At 36.1% G+C, this 24,581-nt stretch overlaps 1 protein-coding gene across 1 annotated transcript; it reads left to right on the top strand.

The window, feature by feature from the left end:
- On the top strand, window positions 1-19,073 carry LOC131073632 (signal recognition particle subunit SRP54 2). Its single transcript, XM_058010123.2, has 9 exons — window positions 1-510; window positions 15,831-15,930; window positions 16,197-16,350; window positions 16,641-16,791; window positions 16,886-17,034; window positions 17,368-17,468; window positions 17,598-17,755; window positions 17,842-17,956; window positions 18,159-19,073. Exons 1-9 carry the CDS (start codon window positions 280-282, stop codon window positions 18,479-18,481), a joined length of 1,482 nt encoding a protein of 493 aa, XP_057866106.1. The 5' UTR covers window positions 1-279; the 3' UTR covers window positions 18,482-19,073.
- Window positions 19,074-24,581: the final 5,508 nt, after the last annotated feature.

Here is a 24,581-nt window from a genome sequence, read left to right as displayed (position 1 = left end):
TCCAATAGTGAATAAACACGGCAGGCCGTAATTAGAAGGGAAGAAACGTTTATCATATCATTAATGTTCGCCCAATGCAAATCTCTGTATTAAAAATCCTTTTTTTCCCATCTGTTTCTTCGTTATTTTCGTCTCTGCTTTACGGGCGGAGATTTAATACCTCTTAGTTCTACGAAATTTCTGCAGAGGTTTTCTATAGGTCCAAGCATCGAAACCCCCCGAGAACAGAAAGAAAAGTTTTACCTTAAAAGTTGTGGGGTGAATTAGCAGGGGGGAAAAATGGTGCTTGGTGAATTAGGGGGCAGTATTGCCCGTGCCCTTCAGCAGATGAGCAATGCGACTGTTATTGATGAGAAGGTCTTGAACGAATGTCTAAATGAAATTTCTCGTGCTCTCTTAAAGTCAGATGTGCAATTCAAAATGGTGAGGGATATGCAGCTGAACATTAAGAAGATCGTCAATTTTGACGATCTCGCAGCTGGTCACAACAAGAGACGGATTATTCAACAGGTAACAACATTAGGGTTTTTATTCCCTTTATAAACAAAAAAGGACAATTTTAATGTGCTTTTCATAGGGATTACGGTATGCTCTGTTATTTTCGCGTCTCTGCTAGCTAAGATGAGTTTGAACTTATAACAAAAGTACCCTCTAAACAGTCAGAATAGGACGAGTTCAAGTGGTAAAACCGAATGGGATCTAAAAAGCTTTCTCTTGAATGCAAACCTTAGGAGACATACTAGTATGTTGGAATTGGGTAAAATACAGCGTCCAAACAGCTATCTGGTTAGCTTTAAAAAGTAAAATTTTACCAAATTCCAAAAAAACAAAACGAACGAACTTGTATTTGGCTGTAATTTTCTCTGTGGTGAATTATGAATACCCCTGAAATTTCTTGATTTAATGAACGGATACCCAATCTTATGGTTTCTGTAAGAGAATTTTATATCACTTTTCAAAATTCTTCTTTAATTGTTGCTTCGAAAGCCAGAAGATTTATGTTTTCTGTAAGTGTTTTTCATGAGTTTTCCAAAGGACAGTAGCAAACAATCCATATTTGAAGCCAAACATCATGACCGATTAAACTAGGACCATTGATATTCATACAACTTTCTTTATCTTTTGGCTGTATGGTTAAATCGCATGTTTGTTCTAAAAGAGAGTCGATCAGTACAAGACTAAAAGTGAAAAATGTAGAGCCACAGAACAAGACAAAGAATCTTTAGCACAATAACAAGGCAGTTGAATCATAAAGCCATAGCCTAACACCAGCCGAAGCTTCAATTACTCGAAGGGCCAAGCCAGCCTCCAAATAGCTACATCAGACTATCCTTTTCTTGCATTTTCTTGATCTCTCACATCCGCAAGTACTAGCATCTCTGCAAGTGTTGTCTCTGCCTGTACCTTTCAAAATGCAGCAGCTTCTTTTTGGATGCCTGCAGCATCATCTGGCTGGAAATGGGGCATGCATTGGTGATTTCCCTCTCCGAGAAGTGCCAAGACTTGGAGGCAAGGACAGGATGAGATCAAGAGCTTCCGACTCCCGCAGACGTTTCATTATATTTACTCAAGTTCTTTGACAAACTCCCATTTCAGCTTTAAGTTTATTAACCCTTAGCCTTGTGGAGGCTTCTTGTGTAATGTTTGACGCTAAAACAATAATCAAATCTGATTCTTAACTTTCCACAAGCACTTATTATCTGGATAACAACACTATCGGGCCCCACTATTCAATCCTATCTTAGACAATGCAGAAATTACTGTTTATGCATCACCAATATCAGTACATATCAAACAGCAAATGACAAAGTAGCTTCTGAACTCCTCATTATAATGAACAGCAAATAACAGGTGTAATCCTCAATCTTTTTCTTATTACAATAATGGCTGTATTACATTCAAATGGTTCTGCAATATCAGTAACTACAACATCAAATTCATACCAAAAGCATTGGCAAATCGGATGAATACGATGCGGCTAGAGATATTAACTTTATATGAGATTGCCCTTTGAAAACACTAGGGGTTTCATCTTAGGATTCCTATGCTCGAACCCAAGTGTGCAAAATGAATTCTGAAAGGAATTTGGTTAAGTTCAGATCAACATCCTGAATGAAAACATTCACTCTTTTATATCCTCTACAAACAAATCAAGTTGGCCACTAGGCACTCCCACAAGGCCACTAGGCACTCCCACGACTTCAAATTTGAACAGTGATCATGGGTGTGAACTTTGAAAGTTATGGTGCCAAAAACAAACTATTGGAAACAATACAATACGTGTTGGAAAGATGGGAGGGGAACAAAATCACAGATGGAAATATCAGGGATTGATGGCTGGCCATACCTCCAGACACATACTATAGGTTGTGGCATTGAGGTCAAGCAACGCGCATGCCAATAAGGGCAAGTTTGAAAGTCTGACAAATACAATGGTGGGATGGGGGATAAATGGAAGGCATGATAGGATGGAGAAATTCAAAACTCTAATAGGTAGAAGGGAAGAGTAGAGTTGGAAGAAAAGGCATATTTTGGAAGGGAAAACACATAGTAGATGGAAATGGGGGAGACACAAGTACAGACTTAATATGTACAAACTTAGATTGATTGAAAATGAGACATGGCATATTGTGTCCATAATTGTAAGAACACCAAAGGAATGACCAAAATTTGGCAAAAGAAATGGAATAACATATTGAATGCATTGGAAATCATGACCTAGAAAAGAGCTCATGAAAAACCTTTTTGGAGTGCTACTCATGAAGGATAGCTTTTCTTAAAACTGCAGGAACAAAGTCCAACAAGGAGCAAATATGTCAAAGCTGGCAGGCCTCCGAGTTAGAAATAGATAGTCTTTGAACGTATCACTACTACAATAGCAAAGAAGATAGTCGCAAAGGAAACACACTTTTGAACATTCCCAAAGATGATGAATATAAGGGGATTGAAGAACATGAATGGCTGTTGTTTTATCCTTTATGAAAGTGACACCAAGTAAATCCAATTGAGAGAAGAAATCCATCTTGGCATGCCATGCTCGAGGTGACTATTTGAGGTCATAGATATATTTCCTAAGTCTACATTACTAAGGGAGAGTCATTTAGAAACCTTGTGGCTGCACCATGTGTATCTCTTCCTCAGGATCCCTGCAAAGAAATGCACTCCTCACTTCCATTTGACAAACCTGCCAATGACATGCAACGACAATAGCAACAATGAGTTGAATAGAGTTCATCTTTGTAATAGGTGCGAGGCTTTTGGTGTAGTTAATGTTGGGAACCTATGACATGTAATTTTGTGCCCTAGATTAGTAATCAGATTTATATCCTTTAATTATGCCCTAGATTGTAATCAGATTTATAACATTTTAGTAATTCATAATTCAGTAAGCTCAGAGATGGAGGAAGTAAACAAGAGACAAACACAAATACCCTGGGAAAACCTCCAAGGAGGAAAAACCCAGCATTAAAGACCCACAGGTCAGATTACGTATTCTCCCTTAATCATATAAATACAATACTTAGCTTCCTTGACAAATCTGAATCCTTCTTGAATGACAGATCTGCACTTCTAAGCCTTTTAAGTCTGCACCAAAGATTGCCTTTGTTCTCTAGAACAAGTTCGCATAAGTCTGGACAATTTTGCACTTTTCATGCAGAGCTAATTCGCTGGGTATGAATGAATGATTTGTCTTTTGCAAAGTATCTTTATTTATATGCTTCTTCACCTTTATTATTGCAAGTCGGCCTCCTTTCTTTTGGCGCCAATATTGTTATGTGGCATGGGGTTTTAGGATGGCGTGAAGCATAGGGCTGGGCTTATCTTGGGGCACGTTACCCTTTAGGATAGGGCCCAGTCCTAAATGGGTTCAGATGTTGCCTTAAGGCAATCCGAACCCATATATTACCCTAGTTACAAACAACATGACAATCCCTTAGCAAGTAGGAAAGCTTTCAACTTATCATTGACCAATCTATATAAAATTTAGTTTGGTAGATCCACTTCTATTAGATGAGTTTCCTTCCCTTCATAAAGGAGACTAAATTCCAAGTGTGGTTCCTCATGAAGGAATTGATTCCTACATAGCTACATTCTAGTCAATAATGCCAAAAGCCTTGTTGAAAAGATTGGATCTAATGCGGTGGCCATGAAAGCATGAGGTGGTGCCTGGAACTATGATTAAGTCCACTTGGTGTTTGAAGGATCCTTGAACCAATCACCTACATATTGTAATGTCTTTCTTGCCCAAAGTGGAAAAGAGATAGGAGAGTCAGGATGAGATTTTGTATCCTCATAATGCTGACTAGGAGAAGAGGGAGGATGATCCTCATGATCGCTCTCATCATCCAAATTAAAGAAGAATCCTTGTCGTTGACAATGTTCTCAAGTGGATTTCCTCATTTGAAGAATTGCCATATGTCCCACGTGCCCCAACTGATTGAAGAAGTGGTAAGAATTGGATTTAGTTATTTGAGTCATACGAGGCTTGACATTTCATATGCTGGTGCTATTGGCTCAGTCTCTCAGTTTATGGAAGAAATCTGTGAGCTGCACTGGAAAGCAGTTTAGTGGATACTTCACTACATTTAAGGCATTCATGTTATGATATTCACTATGTTATCATCCAAGTGTACCCCCATTAGCCTTGACCTAAACTTAGCACGCCTAGCTTTTTAGAATTGATCACATCTTAAAAATTTACAAATTAAGTCTACTTTTGCAACAAAAAAGTGGAAGGATTATCTTGCAGGGACAGCTCAATCATGATTAAGTCCCCTTGAAGCTTATTGACCCTAAGCACCCTTTCTTTGGCTTTATTTTTGTGAAAGATCCTCATAAACTTGACAAAAGCCTCTACAATTTTGTTACACCTCTCAATATTAGTATTTTATTAAAAATTGCCAAAATTAAGAGCTCAAAATTGAACACTGTGCTATTGTAGGAAGAATCTTTAAGATGAGAAAAACCCCACCTCAAATGATGCCGAGAAAGAAGGGAAGAGATGACATTAACAACATTATTATCTTTAGAAGGAGGAATACCAAAAAAGGATCTATCAAGCAAAAATCTATCCAACTTGGAGAAAACTTTCTTATTCCTTTTCTGGAAATAAGATCAAGTGAATCAGATTTCCTTGCTATCCTGTTTAAAGCCAAGTAGAGGATCAACAAAATTCCTTTACCTTTTGAATCTGGCCCTTTCTTTTTCTTTCCCCTTCCAAGTAAATTTAAATCCACCAATTTTATTAGCTCTGGACTCAACCATATTATAGTCACCTCCACAAATCCAAGTAATGTCTTTTAAATTGTTGACTGGCCAATTCAACAAATCAGTTCTAGCCTTATAATCATTTTGAGCATAAATAGAACAGGTACCAAAAAATTGTTTATAGATACTCAATTAAGTCCAAACAGTTCTAGTGCAAGGAGAAAAACAATGACTAATCACATAGGACTCAGTAGGGGATTTAACAAAATAGAAATTCCCCCTTCCCCTTTTTCATGCTTTGAAGAAAAACCAATAGCCTTAGACCATATAACTGTGCATGCTCCTGCCAAATCCAGTCTAACAGATTTAACTTCTTGTAACAAAATATAATCAAGTTTTTAGATTTTACATAGAGCTTTTGTCATGGGCCTCGAGGCCTCTCATGTTCCAACTAAAAAATTTTCATCAAAGAAAGAAAAAGAAAAGGACAAAAATCTAACTAAGGGGGGAAGGGGGAGGGATTGATTCCCTCTTTGCTAAATGTTTCAAAGTAGGAGTGAAGATCATTATTCTTCAACCCTCCCACTAGAGTCTTGATGTACCCCTTTTGGGATATTCCTAAATTTTGCCCTAAAACCACAAGTTCAATTAAAATAAGAAATGTGATACAGTTACGAGTATAAATTTACCAATTGAAATGTCTTTAACAAGATCAATCCTGGTTCAGGTCTTGCCATCATGTTAGTCAACATTTGAATTGTAATCCACGAGGCCAACTATTTTTATAAGGGTTAGGAATCTGATAACATATAAATGCATATATAATCAATACCATTAGTAATCATCCAAAGCATATTCCTATAGTAACCATATTAGGAATTAGATAGGAACTTTGCAAATTGCAATCTCAAGGATAGTTATTCTTGTATTGCAAGAGCATGGGTGGAAAATGGTCCACTCCATCCCTCAGTCCACCTTGGTGGTGCTCCATCCCCCTCGATCAAGCTTAGGAGCACTTTACCCTCCCAGCCCATGAGGCTTAACCCCTAATGGGTGGCATGCTTGATAAGAGTATGAAGACTACCTTCCTCCACCAAGCCCGGAAGCACACATATGCCTCTCGGACCACGAGGTTTAACTCCCTATGGGTGGCATACTTGATGGAGGGTATGTCGGGTCTTCACCTCTTGTGAACTCAAAAGGTTGATCGGAACCATTTCTACCCAATTCAAAATAGATTAACTATATGAATATGTCATCATATATTTATCAAATAGAAATACAATTAATTTTGCTTAAATTGGGAAACAATTTAATTACATACAATTATCCCTATATATAATTTCAGCAAAGAATAAATATTGCATTCATAAATTCATACCACACTTCCACACATAGATTCACTTATTCTAGGCTGATAATAATAATTCAGATTTCTGCTCGTAATCTGGATCAGATTACTTATTTTCTTCTCTCTCTTGCTCCGCCCTCTCAAGTGATTTGTTTTCCTTCTTATACCTTTAAGTGAGAAGGAGTCACACCCTTTCAATATTATTGTCCCTTTAAAAGAGTCACATCCTTTCCTAATGAATCGCTTTGATAAATGTATGACTAATTTTATTTTGCATGCTTTATGAAATCGGTGGCCTGCCAACAACTTTTAATTAATTTCCATTTGTTTGTTTTGGTAATCGTTATTAATATAATTCATCTTGACCTCGATCGATCCCCCTAATTGAATGGCTTCTATTTATTAATTTAATCCCCTAAGTTTGACTATAGAAAGGCTGTGATCTGTTTTTTTAATAATGCCCTAATCTCCTATTTTGGTGGGGAAAGACTGGACATTACAGAGTCCCTGATTTGATATTATCAAGAGTCATGGAACAATCTGCCGCATTTTTCCCAGAAGAATCAGAATCAGAATCAATCCCCCTTAAAGAAAAATAATTTTTTGTTTTTTGAAACAATCTTCCTATTTTTAAGAGTAGAATTGACTTTTTTTCCACTAGAAGACTTGCTAAGGCTTGCCTTAGCTAGGTTTTGCTGAAGCACACATAGACCTTTCTTGAGTTTCTAAATTTTTTTTGTTTTTATCATTCAGACCAATAGTCAGAGAAGGGGGATTTGAAGCGATGTTAGAAACATCAATGCTGGTGTTGTTCTCAAATTTTGATTTCTCTATCCCCTCTGTAATAAAATTCAAAGCCTCTGTTGCATGTGGAGAGAATGACAAGAAAATCAAAACCCAGAATAACATATAACAAGGTTTATGCAAAACCTTCTACACTTCAAGCTTGTCATAAGCTTAGGTGGGTATACCTCTCGTGAATACTTTCACAATTTTAATATAAGATCCACAGTAAACCAGTGTTAGAAACCTGTGAACCTCATCACCTCAATAATACTGAAAACTAAAGAGAAAACATGTATTCATTTTCAGTCTTGACCCCAAGGAAGATAGAAGAACTCCATAAATGATATCAGTGCCTATTCCGGGCTACAGAGTCACCCAAACTAAACAAGAATTCCAAATCTGAGCATTCACATACTTTTTATTGCTTCGGCTTTATCAACCTAATATATGCCTGACATATATATAAGTCTTTTCTTTATTCTAAACCCAGTCATCAAATTCAAGCAGAAAACAATTGATTTACTAACAGAAAGGTCTCACATATATTTAATTCCCCTCCTCGAGAGAAAAACCTAAAACATGTCTGTAAGATTGCCTTGCAAACCCTATTCAATCAAATAACCCTAGATTATTTAAAAGAAACCAGTAAATCAATGAATGCACACAAGAAGACAACGAAGATTTAGGCTCATAATGCTTTGATCTGTATATTAATATTCATTTTGAAAATCTTACATAACTCAAGGTGATTTATGAAAGAACCAGAAAACCTTAGATATATTTCAGCAGAGTTTCTTTACAAATTCTTGTGATCACCTATTCTCAAGTCTTGGTATCCATTTATAATGATATGGATGCAAACAAGCTTCGCCCTTTCCTAGGAATAGTTTGTTACAACCGTGATTCCCTCTTAAAAGAGGTTGCAAGTCATTTTCAATCCTAACTTCCTGAGGGTTATTGCGATACTGTAGTATCAATTAATCACTCTTGATCCTCCGCTTCTTGCACAACATATTTGTCTTTCCATCCTTGAAATGTGTCATCATCAGGCAATGGAAAGTTAATAATTTTCTTTTTTAATTTATTTAATCTTTTCCAGGTGCTTCTTAAGTGCTTGACTTCAGCCTCCAAAAAACCATAGCGTGACTTCATCTTTTCAATTTCTTCAATTGTTCGAATAAATAAAGATGTGTCATCTGAATTAATGACTTCATCCATTGAGACAATTTATGTCCTAGCTCATATAGCCATACTTTTTCATCTTTCAACTGACTTGAACTAAGAAAACCTCCAGGAAACAGTTCAAACTTTTGGTTAGCATATTCTTTTCTGTACAGGTTGGCCTTTCTCTCTAAACCATCTCTTCCTTCTGCTAACCTAGACATACCTTTAACCAACTCATATGTGGATTTAATATTGGCATCAGCCTCTGCCTCTTCATAAGATGAACACATAAGTTCCAAATCTGCTTCCCTTGCCATCCACTTATTTAAAATTGGCTCCAGAGTAGCCTTGTCTTCCTTCAGATCAATCAACATGCTTAAAACTCTTTTCATATATATGTACACAATAGAAGCTTCTACCGTGTCAACAAACTTCAAAATTGTGCCTCTAATCTTTTCCTCATATTTACTAGCAAATATGGCTTGAGTCTGCTTCAATTTCTCCATTTCATCTTGAATAGATTTAGTGGATTGGAAACCGGGGTTTACAGGGGACAAGGGAAACTCAATGATTGGGCTGTTAGAGGGAGGCTTGGCTGGAGAAGAGGCAATCATCAAGGTAGAGGATTCACCTTGATGATGTTGCCCTGCTATTTGATTCTTCAATCTGGCAATCATACTGTCCCTTTGGGCTATTTCATCTTTGGCTTCATTGTAGGCTTTTAGAATTACCTCCAATTTAACCTGGAGATCTGCCTTTTCTTTTGCCTCTTTCTCAGCCACAGCCATGTTGAATTTTGCTGATTCCAATATTGTGCCAGCAACCTCCACTACCCCTGTGTCTTTTACCCTCTTCACAATCATGCCTCTGAGATAATTTGATTCTAAGGTGTCTCTCCTCTTTTTATTCTCATCCCTCTTTAGTGACCACATAACTAAAGTAGCATGATCGTTGCTATAAGTTATTCCTTCCAGAGGCTTTGTCTCCTTCCCCACGGCCTCGAGCACTAATGCATCTGCTATATCCCATTCAGGGAGAATCAAAACTCCTGTTTCTGCAATCATTTTCCTCCCTTGTTATGGGGTGATGTTCCCAAATTTTGTCAACATTTCTTGCTTTATGTCTGCTTCAACTGCAGATGCATCTTTGTGAGGATTCTCATTTTTTCTTTTCTCACATCTTGCCTTGAACTGGCCTATATTTCTCCTCCAAACAAACTGCAAGAAGGACCCTGTTTTGATGAAGCTATCATTTGCCAAAAATTCTTTACTGGCCTGCTTAATGACAAGGTCCAGTTCTTTTCCTATGAAGTCCTCTGCAGTTAGGTCCATTTGGGCACTTGCCGGCTCCTCAGGCATTCCTTCTTGCAACTCCTCATAAGTGAGGGCAATTTCCCCAAGGCTTCCTAATTGCAGCAGTTGTTCTACTACTACATGTTCATCCCCTACATGGATTGGGGATTGAGATGGAGAATACAAAGGCTCATTTGTTTGTACCTCTTTTCTTGCCCTTTGCCTTTTAGGAGAGTCTTGAATCTCAACTATATCTTCCAATGCCCTTTTGTCTTTTGAAGTAGATGGCTCTTCCCTTATTGGCATCACTACACTGTACTTTGACCTTTTTTGCACTGTGTATTTTCCTGGGGAGATCACCTTGGATAAGGAAGGGTTAGCTAAAGCCAATTTGGCTTTTTCAGGGTTGGCTTTCATCACAACCTCCTTCTTTTCCTTTAGGGTTTGCATTAGATCCTCAAAGTAATCTATCAAAAATTTAATCTTTTCTTGAAAAGGATGAAAACTGACAAGGGGATCATAACCACTGTCAAAATAATGAATGAAATCCAAAATTTTCCTGAAAGCTAACCATTTTTCTTTCCTAACTTCTTGCTCAGCAAGATTGAACTCGTTCCTTATTAAATCCTCAGGGAAATGGAACTGGTGTGTCTTACCTCTGCATACTGCTCTCTTCTTAAACATACCATTAAAGAAGTCTTCAGGGTCAGCGAAACTTGCCATTGTAGTAGACAACCTGTATGGCCGAAAGAAATCATCAAAATGTGTCCAACCACCCTTGGTGATTACAAATTGATGTGCTACGGTGACAGTTGGGAAAATTGTTCCTTTCCCCCTATTTGTCAATTTTGCTTCTTGCAAACCTCCAATTTGCCTCAGGACCTCTGCAATTCCTATCTTCAATGGGACTTGATAGGGGAGCAAATATGGAGTTCCTCTGAAACCGAACACTCTAAACACAGTGGAGACATGGTATAGATATATGTCACCCCAATTATGCACAATCTTAATATCTTCAGCAAATTCCTTAGGCCTAAGGAATTCAAGGAGAGTTTTAGGAATCCTAGGGTTTTGTGGGCACAAAAGGATTCTAAGCCTAGATGCAAAGCATCTATCAAACTTTAAGTAACTTGCATCTTCTTTGTCCCAAGATAAAATTGTGCTCCACAACTGAACTGGCATCTCCTCACCATCCTTTTCCTTGATCGGGTCCATTTCATTAGCAAAATATTCAACACCTTTAAATAAAAACATGTGCATGAGGAGAGAGTACCATCCAAAAGGTCTGTCCACCTTAGCATTTTTTATCCCTATCAATCCCTCATGAATGGCATCGGTGAGCTAAGGTGCAAAATCAAAAGTCACAGCCAAAGATGGGTTCAAAATTTGTGCTATCATGAGCATGTAGTGGGTTGGCATAGTGGTTTCTGCATCCTCCCCAAAAATCTGACATAAGGACCAATACATCCCTTTAGCCCTCAAAGTGAACAAGTTTAATGAAAACGGTTCAATGGTGCTAGGGCCTACAACTGTTAATCCTCCTATTTTGGCGAAGAATTCCTTCAAGGGGCCATTTCTGAGGTGGTCTCTCTGTGCATTATAGACCTGTGCAAGTGTTTCAAAATTGATGGGCTCTAAATAATTTGACACCTCACTAAGTCTGAACACTTTCTTGAACTCATCATCATTTATCTCAATTAAAGACCTGCCGTTTACATTCTTTATTGTCTGGGTATTGGGGTCATAGTTATTTGCAATTTGGGTTAATAGGTCCACATCCATGAAAACCCCAGGGACTATGAGCTTCCCCACATCTAGTTCCCATATACTATTCATAGGAGTAGGGGAATTTCTCTGGCTAAAACCCACTTTGAAAAGTCCCAAACCTGATATTCCTATTTGGGGATCCCTCAACCAATTGCCTTTATCATATAGGCCATCGCCAATTCTCAGGCGGGAAGCTTTAGGCACCAATTCTTTGATTTTACCTGGGGCATTAGTGGACCTATTTAACTGCTCTAAAAAGTCATCACAAATGGCTCTCTCCTGGTAATTAACTTTCCCCGTGAAATCTCTCCTTGGTGCCATCTCAGAATTACAATTATTTCAGCTAAATTTTAGACAGAGTTCTTCAAGAAATCAAACACCCGGTGATACCAATTCAACTATAACTGTCAAGAAATTTGGAGAAACTTACTTGTCGCTTGAAAAACTTCGCTCTGTGCATTGGTTCCTTTGCAAGACTCTTCGAAATGACGCCAAAGTTTCAGCTGATGTGAAGCTTATTACGGCAATTGAGTATTGACTAGAAACATTTAAGCCACATGCTTCGGCAATCAATTCGTAATTGAATTTGAAAAATGGCTCCAACGGACCACAAAGAATTTTCTAAGTGTCTTGCCTTTTCGCTGCTTCGCGAAAGATAAAAGCCTTGCATCTTTTCATTTCGAAACAATGCCATCTGTCGGATCCTGAAAGATGTGCACGTTCTTTACCTTACCTGAGTCATCCTGCTTATAAATGGGCCTCGCCTTCCTTTCGCTGCTTCACGAAGGATAAAAATCTTGCATCTTTTCCATGCGAAACAGCGCTAACCGTTGGATCATCCACTATCCGCTCGACTGTTATCCTTCACGGCGACTGCTTTGTCTATTCAACTAATCGTGACCGCCACTGCTAGTGGTTCTTCGCTGCTTTGCGAAAGGTAACCATCTCGCATCTTCACCATGTGAAACAACGCGAGGCATCCGATCAACTTGAAGTTGATAGGTCTTTAGTCTTCGAAGTGGGCCCCCTTAGCAAACTCACTCGTCCGCAAACCCCCTTTAAGTATCTTCCACGTGGCTATCACTGATTTGTCCAAGCGATCCGATAGTCGCCACATCCGAACCGCCACGTGTTTCACCGTACCATGCATTTTATCAACACCGCCACCTTTTCAAACAAACCGATCCTGAAATCTAGTTGGAGCCACGTGCCCCATTGACTAATCACCTTTAAAAACAGTCGTGCCTCCAACTGTATCGCCACGTCAGAGCCAACTCCTTTTCGCTGCGTCGCGAAGAGTAAATTTTGTGTTACTTCGGGCTGCGAAACAACGCGCACCATTGGATCATCTTGGAGATGCACTTTCTTTAACTTGCAAGCCACCCTTTCGCTGGGCCCATTGCCTTTTCGCTTCTTCGCGAAGAGTAAATAGCACGTATCTTTAACATGTGAAATAACGCCGACTGCTAGATCTTGTCGAAGATGTTCGGCCTTTAACCAAGGGATCCGCTTATCTTTGGGGCCCGCCATCCTTTCGCTGCTTCGCGAAGGATAAAATTCGCTCGTCTTTTCATCGCGAAACAACGCGGACTGTTGGATCATGCCAGATGTGCACTCTCTTTACGACACTCGGCGGGTAAAGATAAAACGAAATAAAACTTAGGAACATGGCTTAAAATTAAAAGAAATTTATGTCCCGCCTAGGCAAGAAATCTAAAAGGAACCCCTCTCTAATGATAACCGACCCCTTCCACTTAAGTGAAAAAAGTAACAAGAAAAAAGAATGCAGGGATTATCAGACGGACACAAAAGGGTAATATTGCAAGAACCCTAAACCCTTAAACAAAAAACCCTTAGAGGCAGAATGAAGAAACTAAGCCCAATTTTGCAGATTTTAGCGGGGATTAAAGAACAAAATCACCCAATAATCAAAATAGTGATAACAGCTGGGTTGTGAGTAAGAAACCGTAGGAATGATAATATAATCTTCTTGACTTTCAGAAACAATATTTAAAGGCAATTCATCAAATTTTCTTTATCCTTTAACTCATCATCTAACATTAATTTGGAACACTCCAATCTGGATTCAGAAATTACAGCTGGAGCTTTGACTTTTGGATTATTTTCTTACCGAGGGCAACCTATTTACAAATGCCCATTTTCTTTGCTGTAAAAACATGAATTTAGCCACCCCCCCAAGCCATGAAAGGGAACATAAAGGAATTTAAGCTTACTAATATTGTGCTTTAAAGACATCAAAACCCTTACATTCATGTGCAGCAAGCAAGACCTGGTGTCTTCCATTTCTATGACATCACCAAGAAGTTTCAAACCTCATGGAAGCAAAAACCACAAACTGGGTAGCATGTTACAAATTTCAAGCCACTTTGGGGAGGATTTAACATTCACCTTATCAGGATTGGCAATAGGGTCCCAAGCAAAGGCTCTAAAAAGAGATTTGACAACATTCCAAAAGCCCTTGCAAAGAATATCTTTCTGCTTATTATTTTTCAAACAAAAAAACAAAGACCCTTTTAAATCATTCTACAAAATGTAATGTATAACTTGAGCTTAAGAATTACTAGGAGGAAGAGCATCAGGAGAAAGATATATGAAAAAAATCTCCACAGATTTCAACCTATTCTCTTCCCTTATTAAAACACCAACCATATCTTTGTTAGGAAGCAAGATCAAAGTAGAAGAATGTTTACCTTGCAGACCATTTGCTTGCTTCTGAGCTTGAAGGGTCCCTCTATTTTGCATAATGAATGCAGCTCCTTTGTATGTGTTTGAAAGATATGATATTTTTGCCTTGAGAAACAGTAATTCCATCTCTATCAATCTCCATTAAATGCAAAAACAGCTAAGCCCGCAACATCCAGCTTAGATATTCCAATTGCAGTACCTTTACACACGGGGATGGCATACTGTATTTAAATGAGCCCAATGAAAACTGATATGAAAAAACAGAAATAAAAAGTCACTACAAGGCAAGGAAAAACCAGACATAAACCATAACAACAAAACAAGGAAACCAATAAAACAAAGAACTCTCCTCTCCCCTTCCAGCTCAACCCTAGAAAATCTTGGCTTATGAACTTTTTTGCTGTATGCTGTTTATAATGGGCAGATTTGATGGACAGCAAAGCTGCCTATTACAAGTTTTGTAGGTTTCAGATTCTGCATAGTGAATATGCCTGACAACTCCGTTCTTTAATGCTAGAGGGGTCCCTAAGGGTTTGGAGTTGGACCTTATTTAGTGTCTTCAATCAATCTTGTGCATGTACTTGTACAAACTATTAGTCATATTTTTGTTTGTCGTCATTATTGGAAGTATCATAACTGAATGTAACTTGTATAATGAGGAAGTCTAATCAAAGTACATTTGTTTTCACTTGCTGGTGAGTTAGGTTTGCTGCAATAGTTAACCAAATTTATACCTGTATCCTAAGTTGCTGAATTGTGGGATTTTCCGGGCGATTCCGGGTACGAAGCGTACCGGAATCAGATTCTGAAACGAATCTCCTGTGGGTACATCCGGGGTTCACGTTTTTAGATGCTGAAATGTTTTTGCAGTGTTTAGTGATTCTAGTTTGATCTTTTTGATTTTCTTAAGACCTACAGTGCTGATTAGTGAACTAAGAACTTATCTATCATGAGATTCTAGTTTGATCTTTCAAAATTTATGTTTCAAAATTTGAAATTTGTAATGGTTTTGTTTAGCATATGTATTGGTATATGACATCTAAACTTAATTCTATTTTTTAGCTATATATCTCACACACACACACACACACACACACACACACACATACATACATACATACATTTATATATACATAAAATAAACGTACCGAAAATGTACCCAACCCCCAAAACAATTTTTGCCATACCGGCGTTTCATACCTGTACCCGATTCGGCAACTTAGCCTGTATCCTATCGGACAATCTCTAGCTTATGGGCATGCACTGACCTTTGTCGTTAAAGAAGTCCTAGATGCTTTCTCTACAATCGTGATGTTTATAATAATTTTAGTAACAATCATGAGATTTTTTGTTAAAAGTGCATGTAACAAGTAAAAATTTCATACCTTAATAGGATGTTATTTTGAGTTGCTTGGAATAATAATCACCATGGTTGTGGCAAAATCAACAGGTATCACCTATTCTTGGCGGTAACTACTTCATGTGTGTAAATGAGTTGCTATTTAGAAGCATTTGTTTTGACCAGAGATACTTACTTTAGTTCTCTGTGCTGGCAGGCCATTTTCAATGAACTTTGTAATATGATGGATCCTGGAAAGACTTCTTATACACCAAAGAAGGGAAAGCCAAATGTGATCATGTTTGTTGGTTTACAAGGTACTGTCAGTGATATTCTTTGGCGTGATAGGCTAAGTTTATAATGCAATATGTATGATTTATTTGTTGTTAATGTTTATATTAACATGGATGATACTGTATTACCATGTTGCCAAATTTCTCTATGCATTTGGGAATTAGAAATACTTTGCATTTGAATTTGTAGCTTAAGATTACTAAATATGATAATTAGTTGGTTTAACGGTTCCTTCATGTAAGGATTTTACATGTTACACTTGATTTATTGTCATAAATAAATAATGCAGGTTCTGGAAAAACTACCACTTGTACAAAATATGCTTACCATTACCAGAAGAAGGGCTGGAAGCCAGCACTAGTTTGTGCAGATACATTCCGAGCAGGTGCCTTTGACCAGCTGAAACAGAATGCAACTAAGGCTAAGATTCCCTTTTATGGCAGGTGAGTTGGGAACTTTTAAAGTGATCCTGTGTAGGTAACTCTCATTGACTGTATTATGGATATCGCTTGGAGTGAACAGATCATAATGCAATCTTTTGTATTTGTTAACAAGTAAATCTTTTTAACTTTTTAGCATAAACATTGAAGTTATGTAATGCATTGGCAAAGACTAGAAATGGCAAATACTGAAGGGTACACATAATATCAGATGCACATCAGGATAAATTTTTTCTATATGACATACAGAGATATTGAATGATATGGAGGACTTTTGTAATCTTTGTTGGCAGCTATACAGAGTCAGATCCCGTGAAGATTGGTCAGGAAGGAGTTGACAGATTCAAGGAGGAGAACTGTGATCTCATTATTGTAGATACTAGTGGACGGCATAAGCAGGAAGCTGCACTTTTTGAGGAGATGCGGCAAGTGTCTGAAGCAACGGTATAACCCAATCTATGTTAAGCATACATTATGAGGCATTAGTGGTTGTAAGAATATCATGTTTCTAATTCTTGCATTTTTGTTGAGTTTGCAGAAACCGGATCTTGTAATATTTGTAATGGATAGTAGTATTGGACAAGCGGCATTCGATCAAGCACAAGCATTTAAACAGAGTGTTTCAGTAGGAGCTGTCATTATCACCAAAATGGATGGTCATGCAAAAGGAGGAGGTGCACTCAGTGCGTAAGTGTTCTTATATAATCCATATTTTCTACTGTAGAGTTTGGTTAAAGTGCCCTTGCTATATGGTATGTGTAAGTAATCCATGAATGCAATGAAATATAACAATCAGAAGACCTTTATTTTGTTCATGCACTTCAGTTTTCGCCCCCATTAAATTGGATTATGTTCTTTACTATTTCTAATTTTCTTACATTTAGTTTATAAGGAACATGTTATTGTTGGTTTTTAGATTGTTGCTTGGTTTGGACAATATACCCTATGTTTTTCATTTTAATTGTTTATGTTTAATAATAGAACAATTTTGCTAAATAAATTTACATTGTGGTGGAACAGTGTTGCAGCAACCAAGAGTCCTGTTATATTCATTGGTACAGGAGAGCACATGGACGAGTTTGAAGTATTTGATGTCAAACCATTTGTCAGCCGATTGCTAGGTCAGTTGAATTAAAGCTATTTAAATTTCCCAATAAGAAGGATTTCTTGTTTGTTTACTGGTATTCCATTATATTTGTGCTTGATGCCAGTTTATTTTGATATTTCATGACCTGCTTTCTTGTGATTAGGCATGGGAGATTGGTCTGGATTTATGAATAAAATTCATGAAGTGATGCCCACGGAACAACAGCCCGAACTTCTGCAAAAGTTGTCAGAAGGCACCTTTACTCTGCGAATCATGTATGAGCAGTTTCAAAACATCCTCCAAATGGGACCACTTAATCAGGTATAATCAATTGAATCAAAGACCACATTTAATAAAATTTCAGGAGAAAATTCCAATTGCATATGAAATGAAACCCTATTTTACAGGTTTTTTCCATGATTCCTGGATTTAGTGCTGAGTTGATGCCCAAGGGGCAAGAAAAGGAAAGTCAGACTCGGATAAAAAAGTTCATGACAATGATGGACTCCATGACTAATGATGGTAAATATCTTGTCCCTATTCCTGTTCTCTCTTTTGAAAATAAAGATTATAGAAGCATCGAGCTGAAATGAAAGCAGAAACCAGTGTATAGAGTAGAATTTAAAAATAATAATTTTTCATTCTAGTGATGTTTTATGGCAATCCTATGTTTAGGTCAATTAATTGCACAGGATGTTTGATAGTTTACATATGATTTTTGCAGAACTCGATAGTACAAATCCGAAACTTATGACAGAATCACGGATAGTGCGCGTGGCAAGGGGAGCAGGTCGTGCTGTAAAGGAAGTTAAGGAGATGCTTGAAGAGTATAAACGTTTAGGAAAGGTTTGGAGCAAAATGAAAGGACTTAAAATTCCGAAGAAGGGTGATATGAGTGCTTTATCAAGAAATATGAATGCACAGAATATGAGCAAGGTTCTTCCTCCCAACATGCTAAAACAAATTGGTGGCGTTGGAGGCTTACAGAATCTAATGAAACAAATGGGCTCCAAAGACTTAGCAGGGATGCTAGGAGGCAATAAATAGTTTTTCAAGGAATCTACAATGTTCATCAAGGTTTTTGGAGTATATTTGGAATGCTCATTAGTCATGATTTTGTCTGTATGTGATTCGGCTCTGTTTTTCTCATCTAATTCTGATATAACTATTGTAGTTTCTTGTTCAAAACTTCATGTCATTTTCAAAATTTCTAGCAACATTAAGTTAAGTGCAGGGCTTGACTTTTCACATCATCATTTCTTTTGTTATTTATTTGGGTTAGAACGGTATACATTTTTTATAGAGCTCAATATGTAGGCGGGGGACTTGTTGGCTAGAAAGAATGAGAGACATATCATCTTTTAGGGTGCCAGCACTTCATAATGGCTGCCCTGGTAATTTACTTGAACAAAGTTCAATTGTGCACCAGGTAAAGTTTTCTCATCCAGATGCATATAAACATACAGTGGGTAATTCCACTATGATGGTGGAATGTCAATTCTACGGCCCAAGTCTGCATTGTTCAAAAGTTTATGTTCACAATTTACTTATTCTGCATCTATGCTGTTGTAACATACGGAACAAGAGTTCAAATTAACATGATTTCTTTGTTGCGAACTGCAACGAGTTTTCATCTTCACTATTTTGTATGGTTGCATATTATGCACAATCTTGTGTTCTACATTGCATCCCAAGATCAAACCGAGTTGAAGTTTTAAGTTATAGATGACTGAATATCCATGATGTGCAGTTACAAACAATACTTAGCTGGAACCTTACCTTGATTTTCTGTTTCAGGCAAACTCATGCACACTGATATTTTGTTACTTTCTTTACGCAAGGCTTCTATAGATTACTAGATTTTGAACGGATCTCTTGAAGGATAAGGAGGCAAATTGTTAAGGCTCACTGTTTTGTTAACTTGAAGAGAATAGAACCAGTGATTGCCTGTGTGTCATTTCCTAATCGCTCACCTATTGTATGCAGCCAAAGAATAAATTCTTGCGTAAAATGTAGAATAATCAAATTTAAGATATCAGAGCACAAATATAAATGAATCAGTAGCAGGTTGTTTTTCTTGAATCAAAATATGGTACCAAGGATTGTTAATGATGCTTACCACAGCAATATTATTTTTGTAATGCAATAAAACCAAACAGGGACAGCAACAAAAAGAAAATATATTAACTAACAAAATTTGAATTCCATGTGATATGATCAGCTGCTTGTTAATCAAATATTGTATACTCATGGCATAATAGTGATTATGTCAAACAACAATACACGCACTTGTTCCTTTCCCACTGTATCAGGATCTAACGTAAGAGTTATTTCATTTGAGAAGACGAGGCATAAATATAAATGTATTAGCAGCAGATCACCTTTCTCAAATTAAAATATAATATCACTGAATGTTAAGCATATTCACCACAATAATATTGGTTTAATAATGTTTAAGATTATAATTGCAAAATGGTGAAAATAATATTAATGTAAAGTGGTTTTTATTTATTGGTGAAGTTGAACTACTTAAACGAGTCTAAGTTTTGTTATCTTGTTAAATATCAAAATTTGTGATGTTTTTAAAGGATGAGGTTGAAAGCATGTGTCAAATAACTTTACTAGAATAGATAACCCTCAATCTTTAATATGAATATTAGTTTAAAAGAAATAATTATTTGAATATTGTAATTTAAGCTATGAATTCCAATCGATTGCAAAATATTTCAAATAATCTACCTTTGAAAAAATATAACATTAAAATTTAAATAAATATTGAACTACAACTAATATCATCAATAGCTCTTTAACCAAGTATGCCATCCTATTATATATTCAGAACCATAACTCATATCACCATACTATTCAACATGTTGGTATGTGTTTTTAGAGCTACTTAATGTTTTTGGTTATTTTCGGTGGTATTTGTGGGGCTCACTCTCTTGACATGTATGTTTATTGGTTTTTAGTCTTCAACTTTAGATTCAAAATATTTTCTTCCTCTTAAAAAGTTTTAGTTGGTATTTTAAAATATATTATTAAAAATTACATATTTTGTAACTTCTAGGTTACATATAGTGTTCATTTTAGTGAGTAAATTTATTTGATTTTGGTCTTCAACTTTAGATTAAAAAATGTTATCTTCTTTTTAAAAAGGTTTAGCTGACTTTTTTAAAATATATTGTTAGAAATTGCATATTTTATAATTTTCACACTACATATTGTGCTCATTTTAGTATTTAGAAATTGCATATTTTATAATTTCCACACTACATATTGTGCTCATTTTAGTATTTGTTAATGTAATATTCATTAATGACATCTAATTAGTTGTCTAATATTTTTCTCTTTATTGAGCTATTCAGATTTAACATCAATTGTCTTAAGTTCATCTTTATATATGTATTTGGAAATAGATGTGATTGTGTTAGTGTTTATATATATATATTCTTTTTGATGTCTAAAACCCTAATCCAAAGAACTTTGCTAACAACTATCATTTCATTAAAAAATAGATTCCTTTGGAACCATTATATAAGCTCACAATTCTCATAAACATTTTCTCTCATCTCTTTAAGATTTTTCCTTCTCTAGTTGTTCTATTTCTATTGTGCTTCCAAAAACATTATTTGTGTTTTCATTACAAACATGAAATCTCTCATTCCATTCACATATTTGTTAGAATCTCATTGTTCATTTTGTTTATTTGGATTTTATAAGGAATTCTAGTCTCCTAACAACATTTCATTAAACTTATTTTTTTTTGGGTTAAGGCTCTTCTTGGCCTCCATAATGTCATTTGAAAATTTCTTCTTTGTTGTTCTATTTCTGTTTTTCTTCTTTATAAATTCATTATTTTTCTATTGTTGCTCTTTTTTTTTTAAGCAACAATGTTTATTTTTTAATTTTATTTTAAGCAAAAGCTTAGTTCTTTCTTACTTCTAGTCCCCTCTTTAACTTGGCATCTCTTTCCTAATATTTGAAAACACAAAGGAGATTCACCCTTTCCTCACTTAACCTGAGATTTTCCTCTTGATTAATCTCCTTTTCTTGAGGACAACAATCTTTATTTATATATTTTTAATAATATTTAATATCTTATCGATGTAAAAATAAAAAACCTAATACATAAATATTGATTGTCTTTTCTCTCTCGAAAATATTAATGATTTTGTTTCCTATTTAATTTTTTTACATAGATTTAACAAATTTAATAATTATTTACATTGCAGTATATTTTATTTTATACTCTTAGTCTTAGATACACTTAGGCTAAGGTTGTAAACACATATATACACAAATCTATTTAATTTATACCTGAGGTGAAATATCAAAATAAGGATTTGACCTCCTTTGGTCAACATTGCCACAAAGCTTTTCATTGTGCAAGAGATTAGGATGGGTATTAAGAAGTTGGGTGTTGGAAAAGAAAAAGACTTATTTGAACTTCAAGCAAAGTATCTAAACAAGGGTATGAAAACTCTTGCACCTCACATTACAATTTTTTTCAATAGCATCATTCAACATGGGTTCCCTATGGATTGGACAACTAGCTTAACAACATCTCTTTTCAAGAGTGGTGATGTCAATAACCCCTCCAATTATAGAGCCATTATGATAAAGCCTTTGTTTGCAAAGTTGTTTGGTAGTATGATAGAAAATAGAATCAACAAGTGGGTGGAAGAAATAGATAAACATGCTAAAGGGCAAACAGGTTTCAGACCTAAACATTCCATGGTTGATCAAAGTATTGTAATACCATATAAATGGTCACCTAAACCATGGGCCCCTAATCTCGACAATATCACCAAAGTCCTAACCAAAGGCAATTAATCAACCTTGAGCACCTAATTAATTAATTCTTCAATCATTAATGTTACATGGCAAATAAATCACTCTATATTAATTAAATATTTATTTAATTAATTAAATCATTCCAAGTAAATAATTTTGATCAATTATCTTATTTATTTAATTAAATATCCTAGCATATTTAATTAATAAATAAATTTGCCATTTAATCATAAAACAAGAAGGAATTAATCATAAAAAAATAAATTAATTTACAAAAAGAGGAATTAATCTACAAAAGAAAATAATTAAATTGAAAGAAGAAATCAAACTTAAGATATTTCTTTTTCTAAAAATTGAGATAACTTGAGAAATCAGAAAAGCAATTAAATTGAATTAATCATTTTCTCTAAAATTAAAACTCAAAGCTTTTGAAGAAAGAGGTTTAGTTGCATTGAAAAGGCTTTTTTCTAAATAAAAACCTTGAGCAAATTAAAGAAAAGTGCATGGAATCACCTATTTTTATCTCAAGTGCATGGAATCAACTAAATTTATCTCCAATGTAGACTCCGACTTATAATCTGAATGCATTCAATCAAGCTATAATTGAAATCTATCTCAAGATTAATTGAATCTGATCTCTCAATTATTTTTAATTGTGCTTTTTCTTGAGGAATCTCAACCGCTCATTGTTAATCGATCTTGACCGTTGGTCTCTCTTTTGAGTCTATAAATTCAACTTTCATCTCTCATTCAAAACACCATGGAGATTTATTGTTATTGTCCAGTTTTTTCTCTGGAGTCATTGAAGATATTGTGCTTTGAGATTATTGCATCTTATTTTAGCTATTTGCATATTTAGTTTAATCGTTAGTGCTTTCATTTATCTAGCTTAATCTTGCATATCTAGCCTAATATTCATTCATCTAGCTTATCTAGCTTAATCTTGCATACATTTAGCTTATTTTTGTGCTCATATAGATTAAATCCTTCGTCTTGGTGTAGTCTAGTCACTGGTATTACTTATACAAATTTGAGAGCAAGTCTATACTCACATCTTTTAGAAGGTAATAGGTCAATTTGTTATGGTTTTTATATTCATGATTATATCTGTCTAACCATGAACACAATGACTTAATTGAAGTGATGTGCCTTACAACTTGTAGATTTTATCCACTTTTCACACACACATTTTTGGCGCCCACTGTGGGGGCAAAGACTACATCTTTCAGTCTCGCAAATTAGCTTACTTTTATTTTTCAGATCTATTTTTCAGATTTTTTCCGTACAGTTTCTGCAAAAACTCATACGAGTTTTCACAGAGGCCTGAACAACAAACTGCAGGTATCATATGGTCCGTCGCGAATTATCGTACGATTCAATAAGAATACTCATACGGTATTCTGGATTTTGGTATTAAAACATATTGCATTTGTTAGGATTTTTTGTTGTTGAATTTTTATGGTACTAATGCTGACCCTGGCTTGTCGTCTGTCTGCCTGAGAGATTTTGACAGCCTAACCAGTTTTTGCAGAATGCCTGTCGAAGAACACGCCTGTCGCACAAAAACAATATTACTATTGATTCATTGTTTTTGCAGGTTGCCTGAGGAGATTCAAGTGAGCTTCGTGTATTCTTTAAATTCATTTTTTAGGCACTTAAATTGCTATTTGGTTAATGAACAAATCTATCTTTTGTGTTTTAAGAAAAATCTAAGAGGTAGGAGAGTATGCTCTTGTCTGCACAGACAATCAGAAATCTAGACCCTCAAAGCTTTTTCTAAATTTGATATTTGTGTACCTTTAGTGGGTCTGTGACAGTGGGAAAAAGTAATCACCCTGTGAGAATGACCCAAGTGAGTACAATTGGACCTGAGCATTCCAACCCACTATAATAAATAGGCCTCTAGTGATTAAAGTCTCAGAGGACGAGATTATTTGAGTTTTCTCTTTGAGATCTCTCATATTGAACATTTTGTAGGCCCTCGCGGTCTCAATCATGTTTACGTGACTACATCTTGTTTCGATACCTTGTCAGGCTATAGGCCTCAATCATGCTTGCGTGACTTCAAGGGGTATTTTTGAACGAAATTCCTGACTAAGAACTATAAGATAGAGGCTACCCGGTTCACCTCCGAAAGGGGGATAATCTTTGTGCAAGAGATAGTAACTCTCCCAAGATACTTGCCATTTTGTGCCCCCATTAGCGTTTGGAGTTGGCTAATACGACGTTGAGAATCCATTGCGTGAGACTCAACGATCATATTCTGATTAGCTATTGGGTGTGTACTTGAGTATGCAAGCAAAGGTTTTCTTCTCTAAGCCAACTTCCGTAGGGTTAACGTGCTATCCTTGAA

This window comes from Cryptomeria japonica, chromosome 11, assembly GCF_030272615.1.
Source record: "Cryptomeria japonica chromosome 11, Sugi_1.0, whole genome shotgun sequence".
In the NCBI taxonomy this organism is placed as follows: domain Eukaryota; kingdom Viridiplantae; phylum Streptophyta; class Pinopsida; order Cupressales; family Cupressaceae; genus Cryptomeria; species Cryptomeria japonica.
The sequence above is the reverse complement of the archived record's forward strand: the minus strand, read 5'-3'. Positions and strand labels throughout refer to the sequence as shown.

Bases quoted from the DNA above. Each gene is read 5' to 3' on its own strand.
- LOC131073632 (XM_058010123.2), top strand. From the start codon at position 280: ATGGTGCTTGGTGAATTAGGGGGCAGTATTGCCCGTGCCCTTCAGCAG. The intron at 15,931-16,196 runs GTACTGTCAGTG...TAAATAATGCAG, and splicing joins CATGTTTGTTGGTTTACAAG to GTTCTGGAAAAACTACCACT. The intron at 16,792-16,885 runs GTATAACCCAAT...TTGAGTTTGCAG, and splicing joins GGCAAGTGTCTGAAGCAACG to AAACCGGATCTTGTAATATT.